Below are 15703 nucleotides of genomic sequence, written 5' to 3'. Positions count from 1 at the left end.
TCACCACTCCACTGCTAGCTTGGTACATTGTGACATGGCCATACACCACCCACTGCTAGCTTGGTACATTGTGACATAGCCATACACCACTCCACTGCTAGCTTTGACATTGTGACATGGCCATACACCACTCCACTGCTAGCTTGGTACATTGTGACATGGCCATACACCACTCCACTGCTAGCTTGGTACATTGTGACATGGCCATACACCACTCCACTGCTAGCTTGGTACATTGTGACATGGCCATACACCACTCACTGCTAGCTTGGTACATTGTGACATGGCCATACACCACTCCACTGCTAGCTTGGTACATTGTGACATGCCATACACCACTCCACTGCTAGCTTGGTACATTGTGACATGGCCATACACCACTCCACTGCTATCTGGTACATTTGTGACATATGGCCATACACCACTCCACTGCTAGCTGGTACATTGTGACACATGGCCATACACCACTCCACTGCCAGCTTGGTACATTGTGACATAGCCATACACCACTCCACTGCTAGCTTGGTACATTGTGACATAGCCATACACCACTCCACTGCTAGCTTGGTACATTGTGACATAGCCATACACCACTCCACTGCTAGCTTGTACATTGTGACATAGCCATACACCACTCCACTGCTAGCTTGGTACATTGTGACATGGCCATATTAATTCAACACAGTTAGCATTAAAACACATCAAGGCCTACAGAGTACACAACATTAAATGCAGCTAGTGACAAGAACAGACTACAGAGACAAGTGAAAACACCAACAACTGCTGCCAAGCTCTTTGTCACTGCAGGACAAGTCAATATTGCTGTTTGGGCTCTGACTGAGTGGGGAAGACAGGTATCATCAGTGGCTCGGCAAGTCAGGCCAACATCTTTCGTCTATCCTTTATCTAGTTAGATTAGACCCAAACAAATTCAATAATTTCAAATATTTTCAGAATTTTACTTAACAAATATTGACAGAGAAGCCGTGGTTTATATGATACACAGTATAGTCACAGGAAGGGGAGTTGCTAGGCCAAGATGTAGTCAGGTGCCCTGTGCCCTCTCCTTACCTTTGAGCAGGTGCCCCACCAGTGCGAAGTTGAAGTTGGAGCTGAAGTTGAGGCCCACAAAGTGGTCCATCTGTTTACAATGCCACTCCAGAGGATGCCTGATCTCCATAAACACTCCTCTGGACTCTTGATGGGGGGGGGGGGGTGTAGAAACACATATTCAGCATATAAATAGTGTCAATATATGTTTCATTTTTGTCATTGAACTGAGAGTGAGTGTCTGTCTGTTACCTTGTCGTTGAATACTCTCAGGCTGTCCAGAGTGTGCAGGTTCTGCTCTAGCAGGGCCGTCCCAGCAGAGTACAGGTTGACTTCATCCAGCTGCAGCACAGCCACAGCCACCCAGAACACTGCCTTGTGCATGGGGGAGTCCTGGAGGAGCATACAGTATAACCCATGAGGTTACATACATTATATATGGGAACAGCACCAAGCACATTAAGATAACAAAGAACAAATCTAGCCTTTCTCCGATTCCAAATTGTTATTAAAAATCCCGAACCAACAACTTACAGCTGGGTTCTTTATTGAATAGTAGAACACAAGCATTTTGTTGCACTTGCGATAACATCTGCAAATCTGTGTACGTGACCAAAATGTTTTAATTTGACAAGCAGCGGACCACAGACAATCACATTATGTATGGCATGTGTTCTGTGTTTGTATACCTTGTTGAGAAGGGGCTGCAGCTTAGTCAGAGCAATGACTGTGGCCTCAATCAACACCTGGCTGTTGTAGTTATCAGGTCCTTTTAAGCAGCTCTCCAGCCCCTGTGGAGGAAGAGGATAGGAGAGGATGAGTGAAAGAGAGAGGGTGTGGGGTGAGAGAGAGATAAAAGAAAGAAGGAACATGAAAAAGAGGAAATAAAACGAGAGGGAAAGAAATAGAGAGTAGCGGGGTAGAGAAGAAAAGGGAGAGAGAGTATCATAGTATCCATAATGTTAGCTAGAGGATTAGAAACCATTGGATTAGTGGGTTGGTGCACTCATAAACACTTAGCTCTCTGCATATTGCAGATAGCGCCCACAGGCACCCTAGCCTGTACAGACTGAGCCAGACAGAAATTGGCAGACTGAGCTAAGGAAAGGTAAAACACACTCACCACCACCCCTCAATGTTTGTGTGTGTGTGTGTTCATTCTGGAAGATGGAATTACTAATTTAAACTCAGCGCTCCAACAGCCTATGTGTGTGTGTTAATTCTGGAAGCCAGAGTTGCTCATTAAAATTCAGCTCTCCAACAGCGTGTGTGTGCCTGTGTGTGTATGTAGACCCACCCGGTCTATGCTGAGCAGGGGGCTGGCCTTGCTGAGGATCCTGATGATCTGTTTGATCTGGCCGTGGGTCACCCTCTTACTGATGCAGCCAAACACCACCAGGGCTCTGGGCTGCAGGGACGGGTTGTACTGGAATGCAAACCTGGTGGACGACATAGGTGGCATTTGAGAAGTGCATAATAGAGTGTGTATACAGTGCATTCAGAAATTATTCAGACCCCTTGACTTTGTCCACATTGTTACGTTACAACCTTATTAAAAAATGTATTCAATAAAAGAAAATCCTCAATCTACACACAATACTCCATAATGACAAAGCAAAAACATGTTTTTAGAAATGTTTGCAAATGTATTATAAATAAAAAACAGAAATACATTATTTACATAAGTATTCAGACCCTTTGCTATTGAAACACGAAATTGAGCTCAGGTGCACCTTGTTTCCATTGATCATCTTTGAGATGTTTCTACAACTTGATTGGAGTCCACCTGTGGTAAATTCAATTGATTGGACATGATTTGAAAAAAGGCACACACCTGTCTATATAAGGTCCCACAGTTGACAGTGCATGTCAGAGCAAAAACCAAGCCATGAGGTCGAAGGAATTGTCCTTAGAGCTCCAAGACATTATTGTGTTCGAGGCACATACCTGGGGATGGGAACCAAAACATGTCTGCAGCATTGAAGGTCCAAGAACACAGTGGCCTCCATCATTCTTAAATGCAAGAAGTTTGGAACCACCAATACTCTACCTAGAGCTGGCAGCCAGGCCAAACTGAGCAATCGGGGTAGAAGGACCTTGGTCAGGGAGGTGGCCAAGAAACCAATGGTCACTGACAAAGCTCCAGAGTTCCTCTGTGGAGATTGGAGAACCTTCAAGAAGGACAACCATCTGTGCAGAACTCCCTCAATCAGGAGGGTAGCCACTCCAGACGGTAGCCACTCCTCAGTAAAAGGCACATGACAGTCCGCTTGGAGTTTGCCAAAAGGCCCCGAAAGGACTCTCAGACTAGGGTTGCAAAGGGTTGAAAACTTTCAGGTAAATTTCCAGAATTGTTCTGGAYATTTTCCATGGGAAGTTAAGCCTGGGAATTTTGCTTAAATTCATTAAAAAGGTTAGCTTATAACAGTGAACCTTTTTTTGTGGGATACACAAGGCAATTCTAGGTCTTGTGGCATATTTTGATTAAACTATCACCAATTCAATGGAATTGCAACACTCTGCATGCGCAGTGCATTCTTCCACCACATGTGCAGTGCACTCTTCCATCGCATGTTAAGCTGATTCTCAAGATCTTGCACAATAATGAGATGCTATTGAGCCCACACTACTACACTGTCTGAGCCAAGGACTACATGCTTTCTGTTAAGTTTTGATTACAATACTGGGTGGGGTAAATATATTTTATATAACATACATGATGTTTTGTTAACTAGTAAATAGTAGCCTACAGCAAAGTGTGTTTAAAAAATTTCTGCTAGTTAGTTTTTGCTATCATGTTGGTTTTAGCTTGCTTGAGCCTGCTAACTGAGTGTTAATTCACCTGTTTCCATACATTTTTCAATTTAAAACATTTATCTTACAAAGGAGTTGTTTAATCTAACWGCTTAAGTATTTATCTGTACATGGAATTGTATTTGTTTTTTTCTAATCTTTACAAGAAATGCCACGGGCACGTTCTGATGTGTGGAGACATTACACTGCAGCTAATGTAAAAGGAAAAGCTGTGTACATTTGAAAATACTGTGCCAAATCATATGTGAAGAATACAACAAAGATGCAGAACCATCTGGCCAAGAGCATTAAGTTCCCTCTGCACTCACAACAAGCAACCTCTGACAAAAGTCCCTCTACTTCTATTTGAGTTGAAAATGATGAATCAGACACCTTATCGATAGCAACAGTTTTTTTGACTCAATGGAGGAACGTAGTCAGAAATGCTGATGAATGTCTTGCTTGAGCTGTGTATGCAACTGGTTCACCTCTGATGCTCACAGGCAATGTGTATTGGAAGAGAAAGTATATGATGATATAATTAACCATATCATCTCCACCCCGCAACCAGTATTCTAAAGGGGAACAAACACAAGGAACAACAGACACACCGGTCTCTACATTGCAGATGAGCTGAAGGCAGTCAATGACCTTGGACCACAGAAGGTATTTGCACTGGTGACAGACAATGCTGCGAACATGAAGCCTGCTTGGTCTAAAGTGGAGGAGTCCTACCCTCACATCCCACCCATTGGCTGTGCTGCTCATGCATGGAACATGCTCCGCACTGAAAACAATGGACACACTCTACAAGAGAGTCAAGGAAATGGTTAGGTATGTGAAGGGTCATCAAGTTATAGCAGCAATCTACCTCACCAAGCAAAGTGAGAAGAATAAGAGCACCACATTGAAGCTGCCCAGCAACACCCGTTGGGTTGCTGTTGTCATCATGTTTGACAGTCTCCTGGAGGGGAAGGAGTCTCTCCAAGAAATGGCCACATCACAGTCTGCCGAGAGAGTGGTAAGCAGCCTGAAACTCCTGAAACCTATAGCAGTAGCCATTGCACAGATCGAGGGAGACAATGCCATCCTGTCTGATGTTGACTCTGCTTGCAGATGTAAGAGAAGAAATCCTTGCTGCCCTGTCCATTTCACTGTTGCTCCATGCAGAGGAAACTGCCGTTCTGAAATACATCAAAAAGCGTGAAGACTTCTGCCTGAAGCCCATACARGCCGCAGCGTACATGTTAGACCACAAGTATGCTGGCAAGAGCATCCTGTCTGGTGCAGAGATCAACAAGGCCTATGGTGTCAACACAACCGTGTCTCGCTACCTTGGCCTGGTAGAGGGCAAGGTTCTTGGCAGTCCTTGTTTGGGAACACACACACCAAAGCACACAACAGGCTGACCAATACAAGGGTTGAAAAATTGGTGGCCATCCAGGCAAATTTGAGGCTTTTTCAGCCTGACAGCAAGGTTGGAAAGTGACAGTGAAGATGAGGCCTCAGAGTCTGATGTTCAAGAGGTGGACATTGAGGATGTACAGGCAGAATACATGGAAGCCTGAGAGGAAGACAACCTAAGCTTTAGTTTAGACTATCATTTTACAAATGTATGTTGAAAACATTGGGGATCGTTCAATAATCCCTTTATTTTGTTGTTCAGTGAAATCATCCCATGGGAAGAGTCAACTCATTTAATTAAAGTTRTATTTGTAATTTAATCYTTTTTTWATTTATTTCTATTGGAAGGATTTTATCATTTGCAATTATGTTTCTGTCTCCATATGATATGGTAAATGTATCCAATGCAAAAAACAATTAGTATTAATTTGCATATATTTCCGTTAATTCCCATATATTCCCACAGAAAGTTTCCACCTCTGAATATTCCCCAAAATATGCAACCCTATCTCAGACCATGACAAACAAGATTATCTGGTCTGACAACCAAGATTGAACTCTTTGGCCTGAATGCCAAGCTTCATATCTGGAGGAGACCAGGCACTGCTCATCACCTGGCCAAAACCATCCCAATGGTGAAGCATGGTGGCGGCAGCATAATGCTGTGGGGATGTTTTTCAGCAGCAGGGAGACTAGACAATATTGAGGGAAAGATGAATGGAGCAAAGTACAGAGAGATCCTTGATGAAAACCTGCTCCAGAGCACTCAGAACCTCAGACTGGGGTGAATGTTCACCTTTCAACAGGACAAAGACCCTAAGCACACAGCCAAGACAACGCAGGAGTGGCTTTGGGACAAGCCTCTGAATGTTCTTGAGTGGCCCAGCCAGAGCCCGGACTTGAACCCGATCGAACAACTCTGGAAAGACCTGAAAATAGCTGTGCAGCAACACTCCCCATCAAACCTGACAGAGCTTGAGAGGATCTGCAGAGAAGGGAAAAATACCCAAATACAGGTGTGCCAAGCTTGTAGCGTCATACCCAAGAAGACAAGGCTGTAATTGCTGCCAAAGGTTCTTCAACAAAGTAATGAGTAAAGGGTCTGAATACTTATGTAAATTAGATATTTCAGTTATGTTTTTTATAAATTTGCACAAACTTCTAAAAACCAGTTTTTGCTTTGTCATTTTGGGGTATTGTGTATAAATTGATTAGGGATTTAAATTAATATAATTTTTTTAGAATAAGGTTGTAACGTAACAAATTGTGGAAAAAGTGAAGCGGTCTGAATACCTTCCGACTGCACTGAGAGACATTCATTGATAGTGGTCAAAGTGAATCTGTCTCAAAAGAAATCTGACATACTTCTGAGCCAGCTCGGTCCATTGGTCCAGCCATTTGCACGCTGGGATGTCCCTCATGCACGCCTACAAGAGAGGACATATTCAGTCAGATATTGGTATTTTGCTTGTATTCTGGACGGTATATAGTATAATATCAAGTAATGTGTGTGTGTGTGTGAGCATGCCTGTGTGTGTGTGTGTGTGTGTGTGTCTCCCTCACCTCCATGATCTCCAGCAGGGCCTCAGTGACGGTCTCCAGCGAGGAGAGGGCGAAGGTCTCCCTCTCGTAGGAGCCGGGGGAGAAGGAGCGGTCACGGTAGCTGGAGCGGAAGGCGATGACCGCAGCAGACTTGACCTTACTGATGCCAAACAGCAGATAGAACTTAGGCAGGGAGAACTCTGTCAGGCTCAGCCTCAGGACCTGCTTGGTCTCCTCTGGAAGAGATCATGACAAGAGGAAAATATGACTTGTTGCTCTTCTGAAAGAGAAACCCTGAACACTGATATCTATAGCAAACTGTTTTAAACAAACATAAATAACATACATTTACCTCTATTGAAGCAGTTTCATGGTTCACTGCATGCAGTGCTTACATTGGGTCTTTCAATTATCTTACTTGCAAGGGAGCCCAGTGGCATCCATACACATTAATGACCAGGGAAGGGTATGCTGTTTAACTACAGATGGTATATAGCCTGCAGGGAAGATAAGGTGTGCTTCCTCACCTCTGAAGTTGAGCTGGGAGCAGGTGCAGAGAGAGTGGATTATGTTGATGACCAGGCCGTGTGTGGAGGCGCGGAGGGACAGGGGTCCGGTGGCCACCAGCAGAGTGACCACGTGGAACAGGTAGGGCAGGTGAGCTGCTACGTCCAGAGAGTTGTTGAAGGACAACATCAGCATGTAACGGGCCAGGATGGCGATGTCATCCCACATCAGGTGCTGCTCCAGGGTGGGCGTGGGAGACAGGCATGTCTTGTCGATGATCTTACACATCCGGCCAATCACCTGGTCAGAGGGTGTGTGGAGATAGCCAATCATTATGAGGTATTAGAAGGTAGAGTCAGTGATATGACATCATATACTTTGTGCTGGACTATTTTTTCATTTCCTGATGACGTTAATATCAACATAATTAATATCTGCCAAGAGCAGCATCTTTTTGTTCTTATTTTATTTTAAACGCGAGCGGTATCCCTAAAAAAACTTCAGATGTATTTTGGGATGTTGGCGAAATAGGAGGCAGAGAGAAGATGGCAGTGATTATATCTGTAAATAAAACACCACTGGCTCAAGCACTGGGTGACAGATAGGCCATGGGGACCAGACAAAGTCCCCTTTGTCCCCAATAGCTGGCCTGTCATGACATCAGTAGTGGCTGAGCTGGAACATGCCAACCAAACAATGCCCACCCTCTGATGGATGACGTGTACATTAAGACTACTATATCAGAACACACAAACCCTGAAAATGATTCATCAAATGTGAAGCTTAAAGTCATTGATTAGTCACTTAAATAGATGTAAATGACTAAGATGGATGCTGCGACACCTCAACTAAAAGAGCACTGTGTTTGCTGTTCCTTAGCAAAACATCTTCACAATGATCACTATTCACTGCCATGCTTTACAGTGTCTGCCTTAATAGGAGCGAGGGCCTGGCTTACTCTTGTCAGCCTGGGCTGTGAGGGTGTGTGTTTCTATTTCAGTAAGAGGGACAATTGGGATAAACAGCTCACAGATGATGGGGTTGATGAGTCGGTCAGTTTGGATGATGTGGAAAGAAGCTGTAACTAAAGCAAATTGGTAAGGATTAATCAATTTAAATGCAAATGTTCTTTGTTTGGAAGACATTTTAGATTAAAAACAGCATTTAATATATGTTGTCTAGGACAATGTTTTGATGAGTTTATCTTTGTATCATACTAAAATGGTTTGCATCTTAATATTGATAATACAGAAATATTTATTTGCTTAATCCCAAATTATGATTTAGAAAATCCCAATTGGAATTGTAAACGGCCGCGATTAAGCTAACAGAGTTGTTCTAAAGTATACTTTSAGTTAGTGACATTGTGGCGTTTGAGAGGAAAACGGTCTCCGACCAAAGGGTTCATTAAGACAAGGACAGTGACGTCATCCATGTTGGGACACTGGGCTTGACACAGAGGAGTGTCTATTAGCATATGACAGTGTTCCCAGTGCATCTAGACTGACAGTTAACTGTTAGCAATTTTGCCATTGAAATCAGTTGGCCCAGTTAGCATGTGTTAGCATGTGTTAGCCTGCGTAAACTAGCTCAAAGTGTAGATACCCACCTTGCTGGAGACCAGTTTGACGTTCCCTGAGGCTAGAGCCACAGCCGTGTCAGCCATGACCTCAGCCTTGATGGAGCCCAGGCCTCCTGTAGCGCTGGTCTTGATGAAGCTGTCCAACACCACGTCCAGCAGGTCCGTTATCTAAAGGGCAAAGGTCACAGGTCAGGTCACCAGGTCACATACAACCTGGGTTGCATTCAGTGGGGCTAAAAGTTAGGGACAGTTCAGAAATAAATATATTGTGTAGAATTGACAGGTCATATCTCAGAAACAAGGAACTGCCCTTCTCCCCAAAAAGTGCACTTGTTCACCACCCAGAATGGATTGGGTATGAAAAATTACAGAGGAGTTTAGAATGTGTTGTTTATTATCTATGGAGATATATTCAGATGTCTATACTACAGTCATTTGAGACAAGCCATTAAACTTTTACAACGTAGATAGCTAATGCTATTTAGGAAGAACACTTCAAAKCCAAAAGTACTGTCATTTCGATACCGTCCATTAAAAAAATAAAATTAAAAAGTTTTATTGAAAAACAGGCTATGATTCTGCATTTTGGATTCATAAAGCATTCCTTGTGCCTATAAAAATGCAATATGTCCCTATCTTCTACATGACTTCCTCCCATCTCTGTAAGCCTTAATCTCTGAGAAAGCCAACATGGGCAGTTTTTATTGGGCTTGGAGACATTTAACAGTACATTAAGTAAACATGTGCCCTCTAAGATAGTGTTTGACTAAAATGTAAATTTGAGGTCAAACAACAAGGATGTATGAATGTGTGTGTGTGTGGGTACTCACCTGGCCGAGGCTGCCCCAGATCTTGGCCTGTATAGAGGGGTACATCTGCTTCTCATTGATGGTCATGGTGATGAGCTTATCCAAGATGGCGCTGACACGCTGACGTTTGGCATCATCATTGTGCTTACAGAACCTCACCAGGTTGAGCAGCCAGGGGGTCATGTACTCTAGACACAGGTGCTTCAGCTCTATACCTAAACACAGACACAGAATCAGAGGGTCGATAACACCAGCTCCTCTGTTGTTGCTGCAGTGTGGAGGAGCAGAGATTGGCATGTGGATGAATGACAAGACAGCCACACTGAGAGCTGAGGGCTCTGAAGCCATGGCTCAATGCACACTGATGGATATGGCAATCAAACAGTCCCCCCAAAACGAATGGCAACTGGTCAGGTTGGCGTGGATCGTTGGGCCGGTCTGTGAGTGTGTGTCTGCGTTTGTGTGTTGAGAGAAAGTTAGTGTGTCGGTGTGAGTCTGTAAATAAAAAGAGTGGGCAAGTAGGTGTGAGGTAGAGAAGACAGAGAGTGGCCATCTTTTGGAATGAATTTCAGTCAATGCATTTATGCGCGTTCCGTGTTCTAGACTCACTAGACTTGCTGAAGCCGGAGATGCACTCCTCCAGGAACTCCAGGGTGAGGTGTGGTTCGTTTGCGGCCAGCGTCTTGCTGATGGACACTATGAAGAGGGTGTTGTTGGCAGGGATACACAGGCCTGAGGTCTCCAGCAGCTGGCCCTCGATCTTCAGGTTGAAGGTGCAGGTTAAGGCACACAGCAGGTTGTAGGCTGCAGACCTGTGGAGGGGACAGTTAGCTACTATATTCCATTTCAAAGCAGGAAGTTGGATGAAGAAGTTGCGGTAAATTAATTGTTTCATTTAGATACTGCTCATATTTCAGGGAKCATGCTACACCAAGACCTGCCCTGATTGACCCCTAGAAGCTAGCTATGTTGAATGTCTGACCTGAGGCTGGGGTCAGAGCTGCCCAGATTGAGCAGGGCGAGGTTCAGCAAGGTGCCCGGCACATCTTTGGGCCTGATCTTGGTGTGCTGGGGGATTGAGTCTGGCTGCGACAGCTCCCAGCGCGTCCTGATGTGGATGATGGACTGGACAATGGCGTCACACTCCTGGTGCATGAAGGTGAGGGGTGTGCCCTGGTTGGCCATGGTCAGGGTGAACTGGCTCTCGTCCACCAGGCAGATCTCCTCAACCTCAGAGGCATAGTACACATCGTTGAGGAACACGGACTGGCCCAGGACACGGGTACGCTCTGCTGACGTCACCTGGACGGCCGTGGAGCCCACCTGGGATAATAGGGAGGGTTGTTGTTGAGAGACAAGTGTGTACATGACAACAATGACAACACAAAGCAGGACTCAATAACCAATCAATTCAATCTTCCACTTTCCCTTTTGGCAACAAACTAATCTATTCAAACTGATTGAGGTATAGAGAAGTGACAAACTTGATTTTCCTGTGTTTTTTTATACCGCATATTTCTACACTATGAGGATGGAATAATATTGTAAAATTGTGAAAATGACATTGAAGCTGTTTGAAAAGACTGCCTGAAATTTCAGCCTGTTTTGGTGCTCTGGAGATTTGACCTCCAATGGTGATATCACCATGCTGTAAATTAGTTAATAGACCAATAATAAAGAGAGTACCAAAACTCTATGCCAATCACAGCTAATTTTCAGTTTGCCTCCCCACTCCCAGACAGTTCTATCAAAATTCTTGCTTGAGAAACTGCCCTTTGCTAAAAAAAAATCCTCTTTCTTTTTGACCATTTTAACATAAAACAATCACATTAAGGTACTTAATTGTTACCCAGAAATGATTTGATATTGCGACAAATATCCAATGCACTTTTTTTTGGTAAACAATTCTTGCTGTTCCCGCCTACCCTCGATCTCCATACTTCCCTGTTCCCCATACCCTGTTTTCCATGTAGCCAGTTTGAAAGTTAGGGTTAATGCTAGGGTTACACACAGACCAGTGTGCTACTGACCTTGATGGAGACCTTGGTGTCCTTGTGGGCCACTTTCAGGGCATTGTGGAACACCTTGAGGTCCTCCTCCAGGGCTAGCGTGGCTGCGGGGAGCTTCTGCTGCTCTGCCTCTACGTGCTCCACCAACCGCACCGGCGAGTCGATGAACTGCACCCGCTTGCTGCCCTTCAGGCCTGTCAGCAGCCTCTCATGGTACTTGGTGTACTCCCTCACCCACGTGTTGCAGTTGTACACGTAGACCACCACRACGTTCTCGTAGGCAAAGCCCGGGAACACCACAAACCACTTGGACAAGAAGTCTGTCTTGAAGCGGTTGCTGGGCCCCACGTGGGTCAGGTCCACTACGATCTCGTAGGGCTTGGCGTAGTAAGGCTTCAAGGTCAGCAGCACATGGTAAATTAGAAGGTCTCCGTTGATCTGGCCTGTCTTAAACCTGCGGAAAGAGAAGGGAAGGAGAAGTTGAGGATAGGTCTGATGGAAGAGGAGTAGGTAGAAAGTGCACTCTCAGCCAGCCAGGTCTACCACTAAAAATAAATACTTTTACCGGTTAAATAAATTCCAAAATACTGGTATTTTCTGGTCTCTTTGGTTTAGATAGAACAGTCTCACGGTGGATTCATACAGATAAAAATCAGAAATTCATCCCATTCTGAAAGCACTTAATTTGTGCATGAACTTGTTGTGAATGAGCTTTCTATTGTAATACTGTACATAACATATTTTTGTTACAGGGCTCTTCTGAAATAGAGACCTTGGTCTCAGCATGACTGTCAAAATAACTGTTAAATAAATAAAAAATAATTCAGCTTCTCAGGCCTAGAAAGAGTTCATCGTTAGCAGTATTATTAGTATCATTTACTGGTAGCTGGCAGTCTCAGACTGAATTGTGGGCCTATACTAATTTACCTACACCCTTCTGTGTCTCTTTTCAGACGTCGTGTGCTACAGAGGTGGAGGCTCAACGAGCCCAGAAATAAAGTCAGAAAAAGAGGGGGTGCATTTCAAGAAGCTTGGGTCGCAGCAGGTGCCAATTCTGACTCAGACACACACACCGCCCGCTCCTTATACTGACATATTCCCAGTCTAGTTCACCTTGCCCCACACACACTCACTCACAGGCTGTGCCCTTGCTCAGGTAAGTGATGCCCACACAATCTCCAACATAAATTGTACAAAAAAAGTAATGACCAAATAATGTGTTTCTGTAGTAAGATTCAGCTTATTTTAAGTGGACATTGCAATGAAAACGACAAAATGACGATTTGGACAAATTTAACAAAGACGTCTAGATTATTCTGACATTTACTGTACATAATACTTTCCTGAAAGGTACTGCATAAATAACTTGTAGCCAGTTAGTTCTATGGTAAGGCAAGTCTACAGTAACACATTGACATATTCATTAATTCATTTAGTAAATTGTGATGTAGTGTGACAGTGAGTGGAAGACTTATCTGGGCTAGTTAGCAAAATGTTTTATAAATCACATCTTGTCTTGTCAGGTGAATGATAATGGCAGGGAGAAGTAATAAACTATCAGGACTTGGTAGATAGTTTTCATTATTTTGACCTCCTCACGTAATAATTGGAAGAGGAAGTGTAAACTCCAACATAGCCTATTTGTAGAAAAGGTAATCCAAACACATTTTCGCTAAAAGCAGCAGTTTATCTGGTTAAACAAAGGCTAACCATGTGTTGGCAAAAATGTGTAAGTCAAGAAAGCTTACCAGCAGCCAGCGGCACTACCCGTGACCCGTACTCGTGGGTGCTTTTCAAAGTTTATGTCAGACAGTGTAATATGCTCCAATGAGTGTAATGAGCTCAATATTAGGAGTTGAGAAATAAAGTTGACATCAGAAAGAAGATATTTTCTACTGTAAATATGTCATTCAAAATGGGTTTATTTTGTTGTTGGTAGGCACATTTATAAAAACATTGGGAGGGGGGGTCCACAAATAATACATTTTAAAAAACAACACCCTGAAATAACTCTGCAGACCCCTAAGCATACGTATCTCATACAACTTCTATAASTATATTCAAACGTTAACAAAAAGTCACAATACAGAGACTGTTTGCTGGCAGGAACAATAAAAGCTATTCTCTTCCTCTAGTACCATTTCAGAGAACCTGAAACATGGAAGCCTCCAGAATCTCTCTCCATCTTCTCTTCTTCCTTCTGATTGGACAAGCTTCACACACCAGCAGTACTCAGCCTCAGACCAATGTGGACATAGATCGACATGATCAAAACTCCATTACCCCAGAGGAAAATAACAGCACAACACTCCCCGACCCCTCCCCGGAGCCAGACAACTCCAGCTCCCCCAAGGAGGCCACTGCGGGCTGCTTCACGGAGCCCCAGATGGGCTTCATAGTAGTGGCCTGCGCCGGGGGCCTGGTCCTGTGTCTGCTGGTCTCTACTGTGGTCCTGACCTGCCAGGTGTGCCGTCTTAGGCACCAGGCCCGTGCGCCTCGCCCCACCTGCAGTAATGTGGACCTTTTGAGTGGCATAGGCTACTGGGGCACGGAGCACACAGAGGGGGGCATAGTGGGGCCCTGCGATGCCAGCATCATGTTGGWGGAGGTCCAGGTGGATGATGAAGAGCAGGGAGAAGAAGAGTGGAAGGAAAGGGAGGAGGAGCAGGCAAGAGAAGGGGTAAGGAGCCAAACGGGGGATTCAGGAACGGCTGGAGAAATGTCCATGCAGATGCAGTGTTCCAGCTCCAGGGATTCATGTCTGGAAGTCCCCCAGGAGCTAGAGAACATGCCCCTAGTGGTGTGATGAGCATTGCATGCACTCGCTCTAGCCTCAGAGAGCCATGCCTTACTGCAAAGGTCCAACTGCCCAAGTGAATTACCCTTACTACAAAGGTCCAACTGCCCAAGTGAATTACCCTTACTGCAAAGGTCCAACTGCCCAAGTGAATTACCCTTACTGCAAAGGTCCAACTGCCCAAGTGCTTACCCTTACTGCAAATGTGTCCACTGCCAAGTTGATTACCCTTACTGCAAAGGTCCAACTGCCCAAGTGAATTACCCTTACTGCAAAGGTCCAACTGCCCAAGTGAATTACCCTTACTGCAAAGGTTCAGGATCTTTGTACGGGTGGATCATTCACATAGTAATTTAGTGGCGCTCTTATCCAGAGCGACTTTCACCTAACTTTCTCAAGGGCACATGGATAGATTATCCACCTAGTCGGCTCTGGGATTCGAAACGGTGAGCTTTTGGTTACTGTGTCAGGTCCTGTACCTGTTGAACGTTGGTCTTGTACGTCTATATATCTTGTTTGATGTTTTTTTGTTACATTTGTTTATTTAAATAAACTCAAATATGCCAACATGCTTGCTCTTCAGACATGATTTAAGTTAAAATTATTACTTTACACCAAGTCAATTAAACTTCCTTTCCCTCATCTGAAGTGATTCCATGCACAAATACTATATCAAGGGTAAACTTTGAACATCTTGTTGCCATCCTTGGCTGGGCACAAAGATAGCATTGGGTCTGCAAAGCCTCCATGCTACATTATCAAGTCTCCCCCTCAACCTTCATGTGTCAGTCGACCACTCACAGAAGTCCTAAATCTTTTGTTTCCACTCATCTCTCTACTAAGTCAAACTTATTTTRTCCTTTCTGTAAAAATACAATGTCTGTTTAACTGCCCCAACCCAAATAAATGGCTGTTTTGTAATCATGTGTGAATGAATGGCATTCTTGTGGTGTTTCTTGGTGTTTAGACAAGAGCTTCAGAAAATGGTGGTCTGCAATCAGTGCTCGGACTTTGACTGAAATAGGTTCCGGTACTCATTTTGGGTACTGTTTATTTTTAGGTGGAGGAGCTCCACAATATTTTTTATCTAATATTTTATGAGAGGAGCAGGAGCTCCACAATACTTTTGATCTAAGATTCTATGAAAGGAACAGGAACTCAAGCAGTAGAATATTTAAGTGCCGGTACTCAGCTCCAGTGAGCTCCTGCC

The 15703-nt window shown here is 44.2% G+C and overlaps 2 protein-coding genes across 5 annotated transcripts in view; one reads left to right on the top strand and one right to left on the bottom strand.

Annotated features, from left to right (window-relative positions):
* LOC111960720 (neurofibromin) overlaps positions 1–15703 on the bottom strand; it is a 104949-nt gene that overhangs the window by 24435 nt on the left and 64811 nt on the right. For 2 of the 4 annotated variants that reach the window (XM_023982906.3, XM_023982907.2), the window contains 12 exons: positions 11718–12150; positions 10670–11010; positions 10297–10499; positions 9709–9902; positions 8906–9046; positions 7317–7596; positions 6811–7025; positions 6613–6674; positions 2348–2489; positions 1740–1841; positions 1303–1443; positions 1072–1197 (listed from right to left, as the gene is read on the bottom strand). In XM_023982906.3, the coding sequence (XP_023838674.1) occupies positions 1072–1197; positions 1303–1443; positions 1740–1841; positions 2348–2489; positions 6613–6674; positions 6811–7025; positions 7317–7596; positions 8906–9046; positions 9709–9902; positions 10297–10499; positions 10670–11010; positions 11718–12150 (2380 nt within the window). The remainder of the gene's footprint in view (positions 1–1071; positions 1198–1302; positions 1444–1739; positions 1842–2347; positions 2490–6612; positions 6675–6810; positions 7026–7316; positions 7597–8905; positions 9047–9708; positions 9903–10296; positions 10500–10669; positions 11011–11717; positions 12151–15703) is intronic. The other 2 variants (XM_023982909.2, XM_023982910.2) reach the window with 1 other exon arrangement.
* LOC111960722 (uncharacterized) lies at positions 8292–15414 on the top strand. The gene is made up of 3 exons (XM_023982913.2): positions 8292–8393; positions 12650–12852; positions 13832–15414. Exon 3 carries the CDS (start codon positions 13855–13857, stop codon positions 14500–14502), a length of 648 nt encoding a protein of 215 aa, XP_023838681.1. The 5' UTR covers positions 8292–8393; positions 12650–12852; positions 13832–13854; the 3' UTR covers positions 14503–15414.

This window comes from Salvelinus sp. IW2-2015, linkage group LG4p, assembly GCF_002910315.2.
Source record: "Salvelinus sp. IW2-2015 linkage group LG4p, ASM291031v2, whole genome shotgun sequence".
Classification (NCBI taxonomy): Eukaryota; Metazoa; Chordata; class Actinopteri; order Salmoniformes; family Salmonidae; genus Salvelinus; species Salvelinus sp. IW2-2015.
The sequence above is the reverse complement of the archived record's forward strand: the minus strand, read 5'-3'. Positions and strand labels throughout refer to the sequence as shown.